General features: G+C 42.5%; 1 protein-coding gene across 1 annotated transcript in view; it reads right to left on the bottom strand.

Moving 5' to 3' along the window:
* The window catches only part of KIF26A (kinesin family member 26A), a gene marked incomplete at its 5' end in the record, with an annotated part of 66,030 nt that overhangs the window by 13,051 nt on the left and 36,900 nt on the right, over positions 1-16,079 (bottom strand). The window contains 5 exon segments of the mRNA XM_009072958.1: positions 774-933; positions 1,230-1,413; positions 1,673-1,935; positions 2,394-2,487; positions 4,517-4,726. Of these exon segments, the coding sequence (XP_009071206.1) occupies positions 774-933; positions 1,230-1,413; positions 1,673-1,935; positions 2,394-2,487; positions 4,517-4,726 (911 nt within the window).

Here is a 16,079-nt window from a genome sequence, read left to right as displayed (position 1 = left end):
TGAGACCCACCTGGAATACTGCACACAGTTCTGGTGCCCTCAATGTAAGAAAGACGTGGAACTGTTGGAGCACGTCCAGGAGGCCACAAAGTTTCTAGGATGACTGGAGCATCTCCCCTATGAGGACAGGCTGAGGGAGTTGGGGCTGTTCAGCCTGGAGAAGAGAAGGTTGTGTGGAGACCTCAGAGCACCTTGCAGGAGCTGAAGGTGCTCCAGGGAAGCTGCAGAGGGATCTGTGTTAGGAGTTGCAGGGACAGGACAAGGGGCCCTGGGCACAAATTTAAAGAGGGGAAATTTAGGTGAGATCTTAGTCAGAAGTTTTCCCTGTGAGGGTGGTGAGACACTGTCCCAGGTTGCCCAGGGAGGCTGTGGCTGCCCCAACCCTGGCAGTGTTCACAGCCAGGTTGGATGAGCCTTGAGCAACCTGCTCTGGTGGGAGGTGTCCCTGCCCAGGGCAGGGGTTGGGACTGGATGGTCTCTAAGCTCCATTTCAACCCCTAGGTTCTATGATTCAGTATGTACCAATATGTATATCACTTTTTACCATGAGATTAAGAATTTCATGTCACTCTGTGACATTTAAAAACCTGTGTGTGTGTCTATCCAGACAGACAGATGAATAGATACATATACCTATAATACAGAAGTGGCCTTAAAAGAAGACAGAATTTCCTTTAACTTCATCTTGGGTAAAGAGTAAATTGCTGATGCAATTCATTTCTCAGGTAACACCAGCCAGAAATTTAAGGTCATACAGACAAGAATTCACTTACTTATATGGCACATGCTTAGCACCATTAATTAAGGCCAAAATTACATTGCCCAGAGCAGAGAGAGACAGACACAGAGAACCTCCTCCATCTCGGCTCTTGCTCAGCACTTTTTCACAGCTCCCTAGATCAATGAGATGCAAACGACTGCGTCCTCCGGACACTGAAACAAAAAAACGGGAAAACCAGCTGTACATCACGTCCTTGCATGGACCCAAGCCAAACCTGGTATTCAAAATGTATTCAAATGAGGAAAATAATGAATACAGCATGAGATAATGATCAAATTAAGTATTAACTGTAAGGAAACCAGATATTAGGCACAGCTACAGAAGTTAAAAGTGACTCATCTGGCTTGAGAGTTCATTTTTTTCCTTTTAAGCTTATTGCAAATTGCTATTAAAACTAACCCAAGCCCACATGATTTAAAAACAAACAACATGGTGAGAAGATTCATACTTCCTCCCTTGCCACTCTTCTCCATGCGATACTGGTAGATGTGAAGAGTAAAGAGCATATGGGAATTCCTCCTATCTTCTTCCTCACAGTCAGGTTTGCTGGTGCTTCTGGCAGCAATTGCAGCATCAAGGAAAAAGGCAGCTTTCTCTGCTGTTGGGGCCCTTAGCTCACTTTGGTTTTGAAGCTTGAATATAAACAAGAAAACAGCTAATTAGCACAGAGGGTGTTTTGTTATCTCTTTTTTTTTCTGAACTGGCTGAATCTCCAGGGCATGAAAAGAAACAAATATGTCCACCATGGGAGAAGAGCTTATAAATTAAAAGCAATAAATTTTTTTTACTGTTGTAAAAAGTTGTCAGAATTGTTGTCAGATAAAAGAAAAAAATTAGAACAAAGTCTGGCTCAGAAAAAAAAAAAAATCTATGCTGTGATATTCATTATACCTGAGTCCCACATATTGGATCTTCTCGCAGATAAACCCCAGGAGACTGACCATCCTGAAGGCTGCCTGTGGCTACTTCAGCTAACAAATCCTTCAGGTTTTCATCTTTGCCACTGATCTCCACAGCAGATACTCTAATAGAAAAACGAGTTCCAGTTTTTTCCTTCCGCTCATTGATTAATTTGAACAGCCAAGAAATCGCACAGGGGATGATACCAAGGCTTTGGGTGGAGTTGTCTTTCCCAATCATGGTAAAAGATTTTCCTAGAATGAAAGCACAAATGTGAATGTAATTTACTTGTACAAGACAATATCTCTTCGCATCCCCCTGCACATGCAATGCCCAGATAATGGCAAAGAACAGAAGCAAAAAGGCACAGTATGTAATTATTAATCCATTCCTATTTATTCAATTAAGTTTGCAGCTTGGCTAAGGCAGACCCACAGCAAATTAATGTTAAAAACATCCCTGATCTTTTGATTTTCCTCTCAATGCACCTACCTAAACTTGCCCTCGGATCAGCTAACCTGACGCTAACGTTTTACCTTCCCAAATTAAAACTTACAATCGCAGCGCAGAAATAAACCATGGTAAGTTTGCAAAGCTAATTAAAAAGAAATTCTAATCTACTCATATACTCCAGGTTTATTGTTCCAGGAGCTGACAGCATGTAATTACCAGACTGACATAGTAATTAACTGTAACGAATTTGGGAGCTCACCAAGCTTGACATGACCAAAGCAAAATATGCAACCATCTGCACCATTCACAACAGACTGGATTACTTCTGCTACTGTTCCAGAGCATACCTCGGCCTGAAAGAAAAGATTGGAGACAAATAAGCAAAACAGCGCAGACTTGCTGTGATTTTTACTGTTGTTCTGTAATGAAATGAATGACTTAATATTTCTGAGGCACAATATTCTCCCCATTTTTATGGCATCGGGTCCAATTATTTCAGTAACTGTGCTCTCTTAAAAACAGAAGACATAATAAAATATGCTGCTGCAGCCGACAATAGTTTTCAATTCTATTAAACCTATTCTCTTGGAATATTGATTCCATGACTAATGTAGCAAACTGAATGCTATCCAACCAGGCTTCCTGCTGGTATAATAGCTTAGCCAAGGCTATTCAGTAATAGTAGCAACTCCACTGAAATTAAAGCTACTCAGGAGTGCTCACAGGAATTAAAAAGACATCCATACTGGAGAAAATGCATTAAGATCCCTGAATAGGATTTCATAGGATCACATTTTCCTCTTCCAGGGGGAAACATCATCATCAATAAAGAGAACTCGCTAAAATATTTGAGTGTGCTCAAACCAGTTTCTCCACGCCAGGGAAGGTTTCGAATGCACAGTAAGATGATCTATTAAGTCCAGCAGCTGGGGGAAGGCTGGTGTAAATATCCAGTGAAATGATAAGGCTCTGTTTGCAGGGACGTGGCACCAAAATTGCCTCCAGCAATGATATCTGCACAAGAGTGGCTGCACTGGCCAACAATCACCCAAAACCACCACAACAGGCCACCCAACAGGCCCAGCACGAGGAAATGAAAAGCTAAGCCAAACCAGGTGTCAAATAGCCTGAAGGACTGGTGCCAAAACCAGCAGAGAAGCAGCCTGTGACCAGACACCTTGCAGCAGGGCTGGCAACACTAGTAAGACTCATTAGCCCACTTCCAGTTCTGGGCTAATGTTGAGATCACTGTTGCATATTTCTGCACAAAGGAGCTGTTTGAACTTATGCAGGATGTTAGAAACAGCCTCCAGTTGTGGTTGTCCTTGCTTTAGGCACTGATGTGTATGGGAATTTATTCTCCATCTTTCGTGCTTGACAAGAACTCAGATAGATAAGAGATATTTCCATACCTCTAGTCTGGGACCTAAAAAAATTAACCAAAACCCTAGGAGAAGATCTGCAGGTGGGATTCTGAACTAGATCCTGTCATATTTTCTCAACATTAAGAGACTTGGATGATTTTTAGTGTATTTTTCACCCTATTTTTTTCCCAGCAGTTTAAACTTACCATAGAATCATAGAATTTAAGGGTTGGAATGAATGGACCTTACAGATCATCTAGTCCCAACCCCCAAGTTGGGGGTTGGAGAAAACTTTGTGTAGTTTTTCATACACAGTTGAATTTGTTCTTCTTTTTGAAGCTGTTCTAAGATATCTTTATTCTGAACCAAAGAGAGTTTTTGAGTACAGCCTCAGTGCAGACCACGATCCTCTCAAATACAGCCATCCCACCTGAGTGGCAGATTTCAGGTCTGGGGCTACTACTGTATAAATATTCTTTTCTATTGGCCAAAAGACAGACATGCACAACCACCAGGATAAAATAAGCAGTCAAAAATACACTGTAAACAAGCTTGGAAAGGTGAAGAGACTACAAAAGCTGCCCAAGTGTTTCAGTGCAGCAATCCCAAGGGGTTAGCTCTATCTTTGCTCCTAACAGCAGCATTTAGTTTAACACTCAGCACATGTTCATTGCCCATTGAAAGCCAGGGGGAATAACTTGATTTTGGTGCCATCAAATGGGTTAAAGCCTGAATGGATGGAAAAGTGACTTTCAAATTGGCTGTGTGTCTTGCTCTAACAGGAGAAAACACAGGAAGGTAATTTAGCCAGCAAATCCATCTCCCAGCTATTATTCCTTAATTTTACATCTCAACTCAGTTCAGAATTTACCCACTTGTCTATTAATTACCATGGTTTTTCCAGGCATTAAGGTAAGTCATTCCAACAAAATTCCCCAGAAAAAGGAGGAACTCTTCAGGCAATCAAATGCAGTGGCCATGAGAAGACTCAGGAGGTTTATGCAAGTGACTCCAGTACCTGTGAAGCATCTTGAGGAAAAACTGCATCAAAGGCAAACATCTTTGGAACAGCAACAACACCTCTTCTGTGACCTGCACTGGAAGGCCCACTCCCTGCTGGATCATAAAATGTGATTTGCTTTTTCCGTGGGTCTACCTTGAGGAAGGACATGGATTCCGATGTTTCATGTGCTCCTTGAGAGGAACAAATCCTTACCATCACTTTCACCTGCAAGAATTCAGAAGAAAGCAACAACTTGAGCTCCCAGCTACAGAGAAACACATGCAAAGCATTCCTCCCAAACCCACTCCCCTTCCCATGATGTGTTTGTAATGTTTAGGTGTGTCAGAATAACCGTGGGACAAAAACAGAGCCAGATTTTCCAGCCTGGTTTCCACTCTGGGGTCTTCACTGAGCTAACTAGCACTTTGTCTCTTCAATTGACTCTAGTCCAGTTTTACCATTCCAATTTATAAATGTCTGATTTTCAGGTATGATCCACTGGAGATGTAATTCCATGCCAAAGAAAAGGAAATCCTAGTCCCTAACTTTTCAAGTACTCTGTGTTGCAGAAAGGACACACCGCTTTGAAAGTCAGCCTGAGTAACACCAGGCTCAGACAGCTACTGCATTTGAAGCAAGTCTAGAAACTTTCAATTCCTTGCTCACATCATTAAAACAAAGATTCCTCTTATAACTTTCCCAGACAGATTCCCTTATCCTGTCATTGCTACTCTTGGGTAGTTAGCAGCAGATTTAATGGAGGGGGAAAAAAAAAAAAAAAAGCCCAAACCAACCACAAACCATTAAAAAGTTGAAAAAAAACTTGAAAAAAAAAACAAACCCACTCACAAAGTACATTTATATTGCAGCATTGCAAATTCTGATATCCCACACATTTTTAAGACAATATTTTTAGAAAGCTCAGACATGTTAGCTGTGAATTCCAAAGCAGTTTATGGGAGCCAAGTGACTGGGTCTCAGCAAAGTTCAGCAACAGCTGCACACCTGCTTCTTTTAAGCTTCCTGGAAATCATGCTCTTACTTTGAAAACCTGTGAAATACTGCCTCACCCCCACTCATGACCTTATGAAATGCTCCCAGGTCAGAATCAGCATGTTTTACACACCTTACACTGAACTAAATGACTATTGCAGGTGCAGCTTCAGCTCAGAACTGCCCAGCAGATCAGACTTCAGAGGAAAGCAATGCTTGGCCAGAATTCCTTTTTCCATGGCCAGGATGAAGTGTTTCAATAACAAGCTGAACAACAGGATCATCTCCTTATGCAACTACCAGATCACTCTCACAGCACCAGTACTAACCAGCTAGTCTGACTGGGTGAAGAGCCTCCATGGCCCTGATACACCACAGCTGGCAGAGCTGGAACAATTACACTTGCACTGTCCATCAGGAGGTTTATCTTCTTCACCACAGCTGCTGAGCCACTGAACACCCACTCCTGTCGCAGCACTTGCACCTGGTTTGGAAGGGCAGTGACAGAGCTGAGCTCCTCCACTGCAAATCTCCCAGGTGAACCCTCCAAGCACAGAGCATGAAGTCACCTATTGATGAGCCAACACTTCACACTGGTGAGGCCACACCTTGAATCCTGTGTTCAGTTTTGGGCCCCTCACTACAAGTTTTGGTGCTGGACCATGTCCAGAGAAGAACAACAGAGCTGGGGAAGAGTCTGGAGCACAAGTGTTATAAGGAGCAGCTGAAGGAGCTGATGCTGTTTAGCCTGGAGAAGCTCAGGGGGGAACTTATCACTCTCTACAACTACCTGAAAGTAGTTGTTGGGAGTTGGTCTCTTTTCACAGGTAACAAGTGATAGGACAAGAGGAAATGACCTCAAGTTGCACCAGAGGAGGTTTAGGCTGAATACTAGGAAAATCTTCTTCACAGAAAGAGTTGTCAAACCCTGGCACATCTGCCCAAGGTACCGGTAGAGTCAACATCCCTGAAAGCATTTAAAAGACACGTAGATGTGGCACTTGGGGACATGGTTTAGTGGTGGCCTTGGCAGTGCTGGGTTAATATTTGGACTCAATGCCCTTAAAGATCCTTTCCAGCCTAAACAAGCCCATGGTTCTATGAGTCAGGCCCACTTTTAGCCCTGAGCTGGATATTGCACACGGAATTCAGCTTGGAAAGGAAACATCTCTGATAAAGAATGATTCTCCATTTCAGTACATTTCGAAATTTGACCTTAAATCTGCCAGAACAACTCAACTCCTACTCACTACAAAGAAAATGCACTTTCCAGTCAGCACTTCCCCATCGCTCCTGCATCCAGAGAGATATTGGCAAAGGAAGAACCAAAGCTGAGAAACTACTTCAGCAAAGAATAACATGGGAAATGCAGACAAAAGAGCCCAGAGCTGAGCCACCCTCTGGGACTGCCCTTCAGACCAGACAAGATGAAAAGGTAATGGCCTATGGTCAAGTGTTCAAGCCAGGGTGACCCACAGCAGTCAGGTGGGAGCTGCAGGAAGCACCACATGGAGCTGTGCCTGCCTTTACCAACCGGGCAGGGTGGCTAATTTGAAGACTTAAGTTCTCAACTGCTCCATTTTGCCATCTCCTCCTCTCTATGGGGGCTAAGCTGCTCACAGGTAACCCTGCACAATTACTTAAGCACCCTCACACAAGATATTTTCCAGCCAGCAGCTCTGAAAGCTTTTCCCCAATGTTTTTTTTTTTCCCCAAAGAGGTTAAGAAACAACCAACCCTTCCTGTAAACACTGCAGGAGGCTCCACCAAAGGTAGCAGCAAATTCTTCCACCTATTGACTCAAGCAAGCCCTTGATTTCAACCCTTTTCTTTACTTTCCCCTTTCACAGTAAATATGAATATGAAAATACAGGAAACAAGCAAACCTTCGAACAAATGAAGCAGCTGCCTCAAAAGCAAAGTGCATCAGAGGTGAGGCACTCAAGGCTGTTTCCCCATAAAAGCCACATGAAGCCAGCTTTGTGTATTAGCCTGTTAGCTCAACCTTGACATGCTACCAAGGTGCTCATAAAAATAACCTCCCTCAGGGAAGGGAAAAAAAGAAACAAACCCTAAATATATAAATACATATAAGTACAAATGCTCATTTTGGGGTCACTTGATTAAAATGAATTTTAAACTATATGCTGTTCTCAAAGCACTCAGCCAAACAGTCCTTTCTGTTCTCTCTTCCATCTATTATTAGATTATAGCATCCAGAGCTTGGATAAGAGGAAAATTGGTTTGCTCCTGACCCAAACAGCAAGTTACCTCCATCAGAGCACAGCTCCTCCTAAACACAAAGGTGGCTTCACCCTCACAAAAACCTCATTTGGCAAAGCAGCTTTTTAGGATCATCCCTCTGAAGAAGAAAGATACTGAAAGAGCTTCCCATAATGGATCAGATCCCAAACCTAACAGGTCTCAAAGATCGTCCTTGTTTTTACAGTGGACAAATGGAAGGGGGAAGAGAAAAGCAGCTTGAGGGAGTTCCTCTCTTAGTGTTTTGCAGAGAAAAGCTGATTTGCAGAGTAGAAAAACACTGATTTCACATTTAGTTTCTCTGCCCACTAAATAGAAGTGATAGCTAGCAAAAATCATAGAGTTATAATGTGTCACGTTCATTCATTATGCTGAGCCAGACTCTGATTTCACTCAGAAATAAAGCAGAAATGCTCAGGGAAGTAGCAACAAGCACAAAGATGACTCAAACTTTTCCCTTCATTAAGAGCAGGCAGATCCTGGGTGCATGCCCATGCCTCTAAGTGTATAAAAAGGTTTTCTTCTTGCATGCTTGTGTTTCAGGACCAATCCTAAGTGACAGCTTTATATTCTCAGTTCCCAGCTTCATTCCAGTCTTCTTCTGGAATGGATAGTGCAAGAAAAGTAGCATCTATAGAGCCAGCATGGTTCCAGCCTTCAAGATCAATTGAACTGCAGCTTCTCCTGCATCACTTTGATCTAGTTCTCATACAAAAGACAAGCTCAGAGAAGAGCAATGAAGCTGGTGAAGGGACTGGAGCACAAGTGCCATGAGCAGAGGCTGAGGGAGCTGGGGGTGTTCAGCCTGGAGAAGAGGAGGCTCAGGGGAGACCTTATCACCCTCTGCAACTCCCTGACAGGAGGTTGGAGTCAGGTGGGGGTTGGTCTCTTCTCCCAGGCAACCAGCAGGAGGACAAGCTCAAGGCTTCATCCAACCTGTGCCAGGGTCTCATCACCCTCACAGGGAAAAACTTCTTCTTAACATCTAACCTAAATTTCCCTCCTTCAATTTGTGCCCATTGCCCCTTGTCCTGTCCCTGCAGCTCCTAACACAGATCCCTCTGCAGCTTCCCTGCAGCCCCTTCAGCTCCTGGAAGGTGCTCTGAGGTCTCCACACAACCTTCTCCAGGCTGAACAGCCCCAACTCCCTCAGCCTGTCCTCACAGGGGAGATGCTCCAGTGCTCTTAGCAACTTCGTGGCCTCCTCTGGACTTGCTCCAACAGTTCCATGTTCATCCTACATTGAGGGACATGGAACTGTTGGAGCAAGATCAGAGAAAGAGGAAGGACTATCTCACACTTATAGGACTAGATGATTCAAATTCTTTTCCTAAGATGATCACAGACCTCTACTACATGTTTTAGACAATAGATGCAAAAAATATCACATATATATACATCTCAGTTGGTTATTCACCTTTCAGTGGTGGATGCCAAATACTCTACAGAGTTTAATTAGGGGCAGACATGGAGGCAGAGAAAACTCCACTAATTCACTAAGTAATGACTAGACTCCATGGCACTTTGAATGTTGAGGAAATTAAGATCCTGACCCAGCCAAGTATGTTAGCACAGGCATAACTGTAACATATGGTACCTCCTCTGAAAGCAAAGGATGTGCAGTGTTTATGTGTTTGTAGTGATGCTTTGTTAGCATCTGAGGCTTCTATAGTTGTCAAGTTTCAAATTAGAAGAAGAAAGAAAAAAATAAAAGGAATGGGTTAGAAAGCGTGTAAGATTTTAAATTAAATTAAATGTGCTCAAGCCTTTTTTACCAAGATAAACTCTGACTTGGTCTGCATTTTGGGGAAGTGATGGCACTACAATGGAATGCATTTTAAAAAATGCACGTCATAGTCTGCATTTCAGCAGTATCATAATCCCTAAATGAACAAGCAATTTGGTCTTTAGCAATAAATGTCATTGCATCAAATTTGAATGGACACTAAATATTCCCTGGAAACACACATCTTTGACAGACATCATGCAGCCAGGAAGCTAATTCTGCCCAATGCTCACAAAATGGTGCATGACAGCAGGTTAATTAAATAACTATGGCTAGACACTCACCATCCTGAATGAAGATTTCTCAGCAAGAAACTGCAAAGAACTCACATTCAGTTGAATGAAGACCATTTTCTAATGAAATCACTTATTTTTTAACAACAGTGTAAATCAAATTACAAAAGTCCTAGTTCAGAGCCAATATTTTTCAGGGATTTAATTGTAACTGACAGATATATAACCCCTGCTAAATTGGTTTACTGTGGATAGTTTTTACAAGCCTTTCATATACTGCCACTACCAATGGATGGCAAATTTATATGCAAAACTGCCATGCTAGCATAGACCATCTAACTCCCCTGGGAGAACCTAAAAAAGGGGGAAAAAATCACTTCAATATTGTACTGTTAAAGAAGAATTGATTCTCTACTCCCAGAAGACATGAAGAAAATTATTTCATTTTTTCAAGGTGAAAACAAAGAAGAAGAATTTATGTATTTTTTTCTAACTTTTTCACATTTTTGTTTAAGCAGGTCAAGGCACTTTGAAAGTGATCATAGAATCATCAAGGTTGGAGGAGACCTCGAAGATCATCCAGTCCAACCATTGACCTGTCACTGCTGGAAACCCCAAACCCTAAACCAGATCCTCCAGTGCCACATCCAGACACCTCTGAAACACTTCCAGATATGGTGACTCCACCACCTCCCTGGGCAATATCCCAGTGCCTCAACACCCTCACAGGGAAAAAAGAGATGTATACAGTACTACATCCAGCGACAGACAAGTACTGAGTATGATACATGACTTACATCAGAAGTAACACTTGAGTCCCTAGGAAACAAGCAGCAATAAAGATGACAAAATTAAGTACCTATTTGTTATCCATCATCAAACTATCATAAGAAACAGTGAATGGGACACACAGCACTCTTAAGAAAACCCTGCATGATCAGTAAATCATATTAACAGTGTCTGTTCAGCCTGGAGAAGAGGAGGTTCAGGGGAGACCTTATCAATCTCTACAACTCCCTGACAGGAGGTTGGAGTCAGGTGGGGGTTGGTCTCTTCTCCCAGGCAACCAGCAGCAGGACAAGAGGGCACAGACTCAAGCTCTGCCAGGGGAGGGTTAGGTTGGCTATTAGGAAGAGATTTTTTACAGAGAGAGTGCTCAGGCATTGGAATGTGCTGCCCAGGGAGGTGGTGGATTCACCTTCCCTGGAGGTTTTCAAGCTGAGACTGGATGTGGCACTTAGTACCATGGTCTAGTGACCACAGCAGGGTTGGGCTTGATGATCTTGGAGGTCTTTCCCAACCCAATCTTTTCTATGATACCTTGCCTACAGCTTGGTAAAGCATAAACGAAAGTCGATATCTCAGACTCATAAAGGGAGACCAGGATGCATCTACCTGTTCAAGAAACACATCTGACAGTTCAGGCTCTCTTTAAATGCTCTGCTTCAATTGTCTCACATAGCAGGATTCTGTCACTGTAACACAAAAACCTGACAGAATCCTTGGGAGAGACAAGCACTTAGCGTTGCTGTTGTAAGTGATGCTGCATTACAAAGACTGAGCTGAATAGAACCCCAGAAAAGAAAAAAACAACACGTTTTGCATGAAAAAGGCTTCCTACCATGCTAAAGAAAAATAGCACATTAGAATGCTACACAGCAGCCACTGTGAAAAGGATGTCTTTTTTAATACCACAATATGATAAATTATCTTAAGTAGCACATTAATGTCAGAAATTGAGCATAATCTAACTTCTTTCCAGTGACAATATTAAATGGCTTTCAGACGTCTTTCCTACTATTCTGACATTAAATTTAATAACACCCAGAGAGACCACAAAAATGATTCAGTTACAAGAATTATACTGCACTGGATCATTGCCTTTTAAGTAGGATCCAGCTAAATGACTTGGACTCCGATGCTTTTGGCACATTGGAGAGAGAAAGGTATGAATTTTGCTATGTAACATTTACCAGTAGTGAGCAAAACTCATCTCAATATCCAGTTTGCATTGGCAGTGGGATTTTCCTTCGTGCATGTGTTTGACTATTGCTGATTATACGTAACACAAGTCCCAGATAGACCTACTGTTTTAAATTCCTTTTTTTTCCACCTTTGCCCTGCTTGGTATTCCTGAATATTGTCAAGCCCTGCGAGAACCTGTGAGAGTGTATAACATTTTGCATTCTTAGTCAAGAGAATTAACCAAAAGGCTTAATTAAAGATTTGTATCACAGGACAAGTCCACACACTGCTGCTGAAATTATTGTAAGGGGGAAAATTGGTATTGCTGCAACGTAAAAGAAATTAATAAGCCATTTATTTTCCACCTTCCAGAAGAGTACTTGAAACAGTGAGAAATTATAAATACAAATTGCAAAAGACACACAGAGGCTCTGCTGAAGTGAGTCTCTAATAAAGAATGTATTCAACCATAAAAACTACAGAGCAATTTCACTGCAGCAGAACTGTGTGATATGCATGGAGAGGATGATGGGAGATTCAGAACACATTTAGATCTTGGGCTCAAATGATCAATAACTGAGTTCAAGTGGTAGAACTGGCCATCACCATCTCTCCACATTCCTGCCTCCTCCCAGTGCCTTGGCTGGAGTCATGCAGCTTACAAAAAGCAAGAGTTCAACCCTCTTCCTTTCCCCAAACATGCTCAAAATGTCAAGGCAAGGTCCCACAACCAGTGACAGGACATGTCCAATTCTAGACACCACAGAAAAACACAGGAGAGTCCACGTGCTGCCTTCATATCTCAAGTCAGCCTGAGGATACTTTGCTTCTAGATTCCCTCTGGAGAACTTTTTTATACTTTTGGCCCCAAAATGACATCACATTTTCCACATTCTCTTCCTGTATCTCTCATAATATATTGAATACCAACTAAAATACAGCCTAGAGCATCAGTGGGGGGAAAATTGTTAAGGATTACAACCACAGGGACAATCAGAAAGTCAGTTGTATTGGGCACTGCAAATGTTCTAATATGTACCTTAAAGCTTTCAGATTTACAAAAGAAATGGGATTACCTGGAGTGTGTCAGTACATATAACAAGTAGTCACTGTAGTATTCAGGTCTCATTCCCTTACAATAAATGGTATTTTGGCATAGTTGGCATGTCATTTATCTCTTCAGTTTCTTACAAAGGGACCTACATTACTCTCACTGAAGCATCTCAAACACTTCATGTGTTTCCAGTTTGTTCCTCTATTTTTCATTCTCACACAACTTACACTCTTCTCCCTAAATTTTACCTCTTCAGCCCCTTCACAATAAGAAAAGACACGTTCCTCTTTCTGAATCCTGCTCTTGTCTGAAAGAAACCATTTGACAAGAAGGGAATTAAAACTTGCCAAGCTATTTGTGCTCAGAGAAATCACAGCCTTGAGTAAAATAAGGGCTGGTCCTCAATGGGTCATTCTCAGCTTAGTAAGGTGAAGTTAGGTGAGAATTGGGCAGCACTGCTACATTCTTACCTGTACAGCAGAATCCAGCAAGGAACCAGTTCCTCACATCAAAATTAACCATGAAACATAAACCAGCAGCAAGCCAGGAGGTGAGGGAGGAACAGCTTGCCCCACCAGCTGCTTAACCTACTGCAACCACACAGTAATAGCAGGATGAAGGACACTGCTGACCTGGGAATGATCACCCAAACCAAGCAGAGCTCCGGCCACAGATGCTGTGGTAGGAAAAGGTGACTCCAGAATTCACCACTGATTCTGTCCCCTATGTGTACCTTATGTTCATTGTACAGGCTGCAAGAAAAAGCTGAGGAAAACTGTAACCAGGAGGAGTGTAAAAATCTGTTAAAGGGAGACTGAAGTTAACAGAGTACCACAGCACATCTGCCAGTGTTTGCTGATTGTTCTCTCAACTGCTATGATACTTGAAGCAGTGAGGAAGAAAAGTAATTACCTTATTCCCATCACCCTCATCATGAGATACCAGCTGACTAAATCTTGATCAGCAAGAGCTGGTGAATAGGAAACAATGGAGAACACTAATGCACAGAGGGCTAAATGCTACCAAAAGCTATTTGGCATTGCGCAGAACAGGTGAAACTATGAGTCTTCAGTGTGAAAGAGTCTGAGAGTTTACTATGCAAGAGATTTAGTAAAGAACACCTACACAGGAGGCACAGTTTCTCTTTGACCACAAGTTCCAAGAATTAGGACACACAAGATTTCATTTGTGCTGACTCACAACTTTTACAAGAAGCCGAATTGCTGGAAGGCTTTTTTTATGGGCAAACACTGATATTTATGAAGGTACAAAAGAGAAATGGGTTAAGAGAGACATTTAATAGGTATTGCATATCTTAATCTGGGGATCAGAGGTGATGTCTAGTTACCTTGTTTTTTGAAGAGCATTAAAACTAGTAACTAGCAAACCCCATCACCATTTGGATGCTTTAGATCTTAACTCAAGAACTAAAGGGCTGATCCAATCAGCAAAGAGCTCTTATCCTGTCCAGCACAGCATAGGATTCTTCCAAATTGTGGTCAACAAGTTTGTGGTAAGAAGGACATAGCTGAAATCAGCCCAAACAAACAGTATCTTCAATACTCCACAGTCCTCATAGGTCCCTTCCAACTCAGGATATTCTATGTTTCCAGTGTTTTCAGCTGAGATCTAAACAACAGACATTTTGAGGGTCAACAGCAACATGTTGGCCCATGAAATCTGGAAATTCTTGGTGTAGAGCACCAAGCAGAAGAGAGATGCCATCCACATTGTCAGGACGCTACAGATACATCCTGTGCTGAAGGAGAAGCTCCCACAGCTGAGCTGTTTAAGGTCCTACCATACTCCTTGGTGTTCTGGTGGAGCTCTTCCCTTGGAAAGCTCTCCACCCTACTCACTAGTGAAGAAAACAGGTAGAGCACATGACCCAAGGCATATAATATCCTGCCATCTCAGATCATGCAGTTGATCTATATTAGACTTTGTCAATCTCTTTGAAGCCACTAGATAAACCAGAGCTTTCCACAAGGCACAAGTCATGCTGGGAAGATCCACTGACCACCCTCAAAGCCTAGGAAAAAGGCTGAAGTCTCTTGGCTACACAGCTGCAGGCACAGCAGCGCAGTGAGGTGCAAAGACAGTTTTACTGAGCTGCAGGCACGAGGAGATACAATCAGGTTTTAAAGGTCTTGCTAAGGCAAAGTGCCTCAGAAGTGCCATGCTCCCTGTTATCCCTGATGCCAAGGCCAAGCAGTAAGTCTCACAGAAAAGAGGCAGGCACAACAAATGGACTCTTAAAACACACACATAGAAAGGCCATTCCTTATAGCAAACCCTTCTCCACCTGGGAATCTCTAACTCACTGTTGCCAGGTTTGCTGTATTCCACCCTTTCATACTACATCCTCTTTCCTAAGACACTGGAGAAACATGAGAAGAAACTACATTTTCCTTTGTGAGTTTCCACCTGCTAAAATGGCCCAAATCCATTTGGCACAAACTCACTGAGTTAAGAAACAAACTCACTGAGTTAAGAAACACAGAGTATTCTCTGCGAACAAGTGTCAGCTCCAGGTATTTAGGCTGACAATCTCTTTATGCTAATGCTGATTCATATGGTTACTCTAGGTGCATATTTTAGCTCTCCTGTGCACATTACATACTTCAATTCTAGCTTCAAACACTAATCTCTTGAAGTCTGTGTACATAAGTACTCAGACTCTGCTGTGTGGGTGATTAAAGAGTTATAAATATGAATAAAGCTCTAAGTTATTGGGTTGTATTTTAATTAATTTCAGATAAAATTAGCACAAATTTTTCAATTTTGAAGGGGCTGTTATTTCCTAAGTCAGCCAGACATCTCCTGCTACTCTATTTCCATGCTCTTGCTTTACAATGATGTGAAGCAGAGGGAAACAAAGCCCACCCAGTGTATCTGCCTAACCTCAGCAGACAGACAGCACCAGCACCAGTGCTGAGCCTTGCTGGCAGTGCAGAGACTGCTCCTTCCACGGCTGAGACCTGATGTGCACTGCTTTTGGACCAATGATGTCAAAAGCAATTCAGTCTCTTGCTGTAATAGAAGGAAGGACAAAACAACCTTTGCCAATACTGTTGTCAGTGATGTTAACTGGTTTCAAGGAAACCAGACCTCCAGCACTGAATCTGCCCTGACTCTGTGAACTCAACAGGAGACAACACTGCTCAGGCACATTAAAGTTATAGAATTTTAGGGGCTGGAACAGACCTTACAGATCATCCAGCCCCAACCCCTGCCCTGGGCAGGGATACCTCCCACCAGAGCAGGTTGCTCAAGGCTCAGCCA

This window comes from Acanthisitta chloris, unplaced genomic scaffold (genome assembly GCF_000695815.1).
Source record: "Acanthisitta chloris isolate BGI_N310 unplaced genomic scaffold, ASM69581v1 scaffold1794, whole genome shotgun sequence".
Classification (NCBI taxonomy): domain Eukaryota; kingdom Metazoa; phylum Chordata; class Aves; order Passeriformes; family Acanthisittidae; genus Acanthisitta; species Acanthisitta chloris.
The sequence above is the reverse complement of the archived record's forward strand: the minus strand, read 5'-3'. Positions and strand labels throughout refer to the sequence as shown.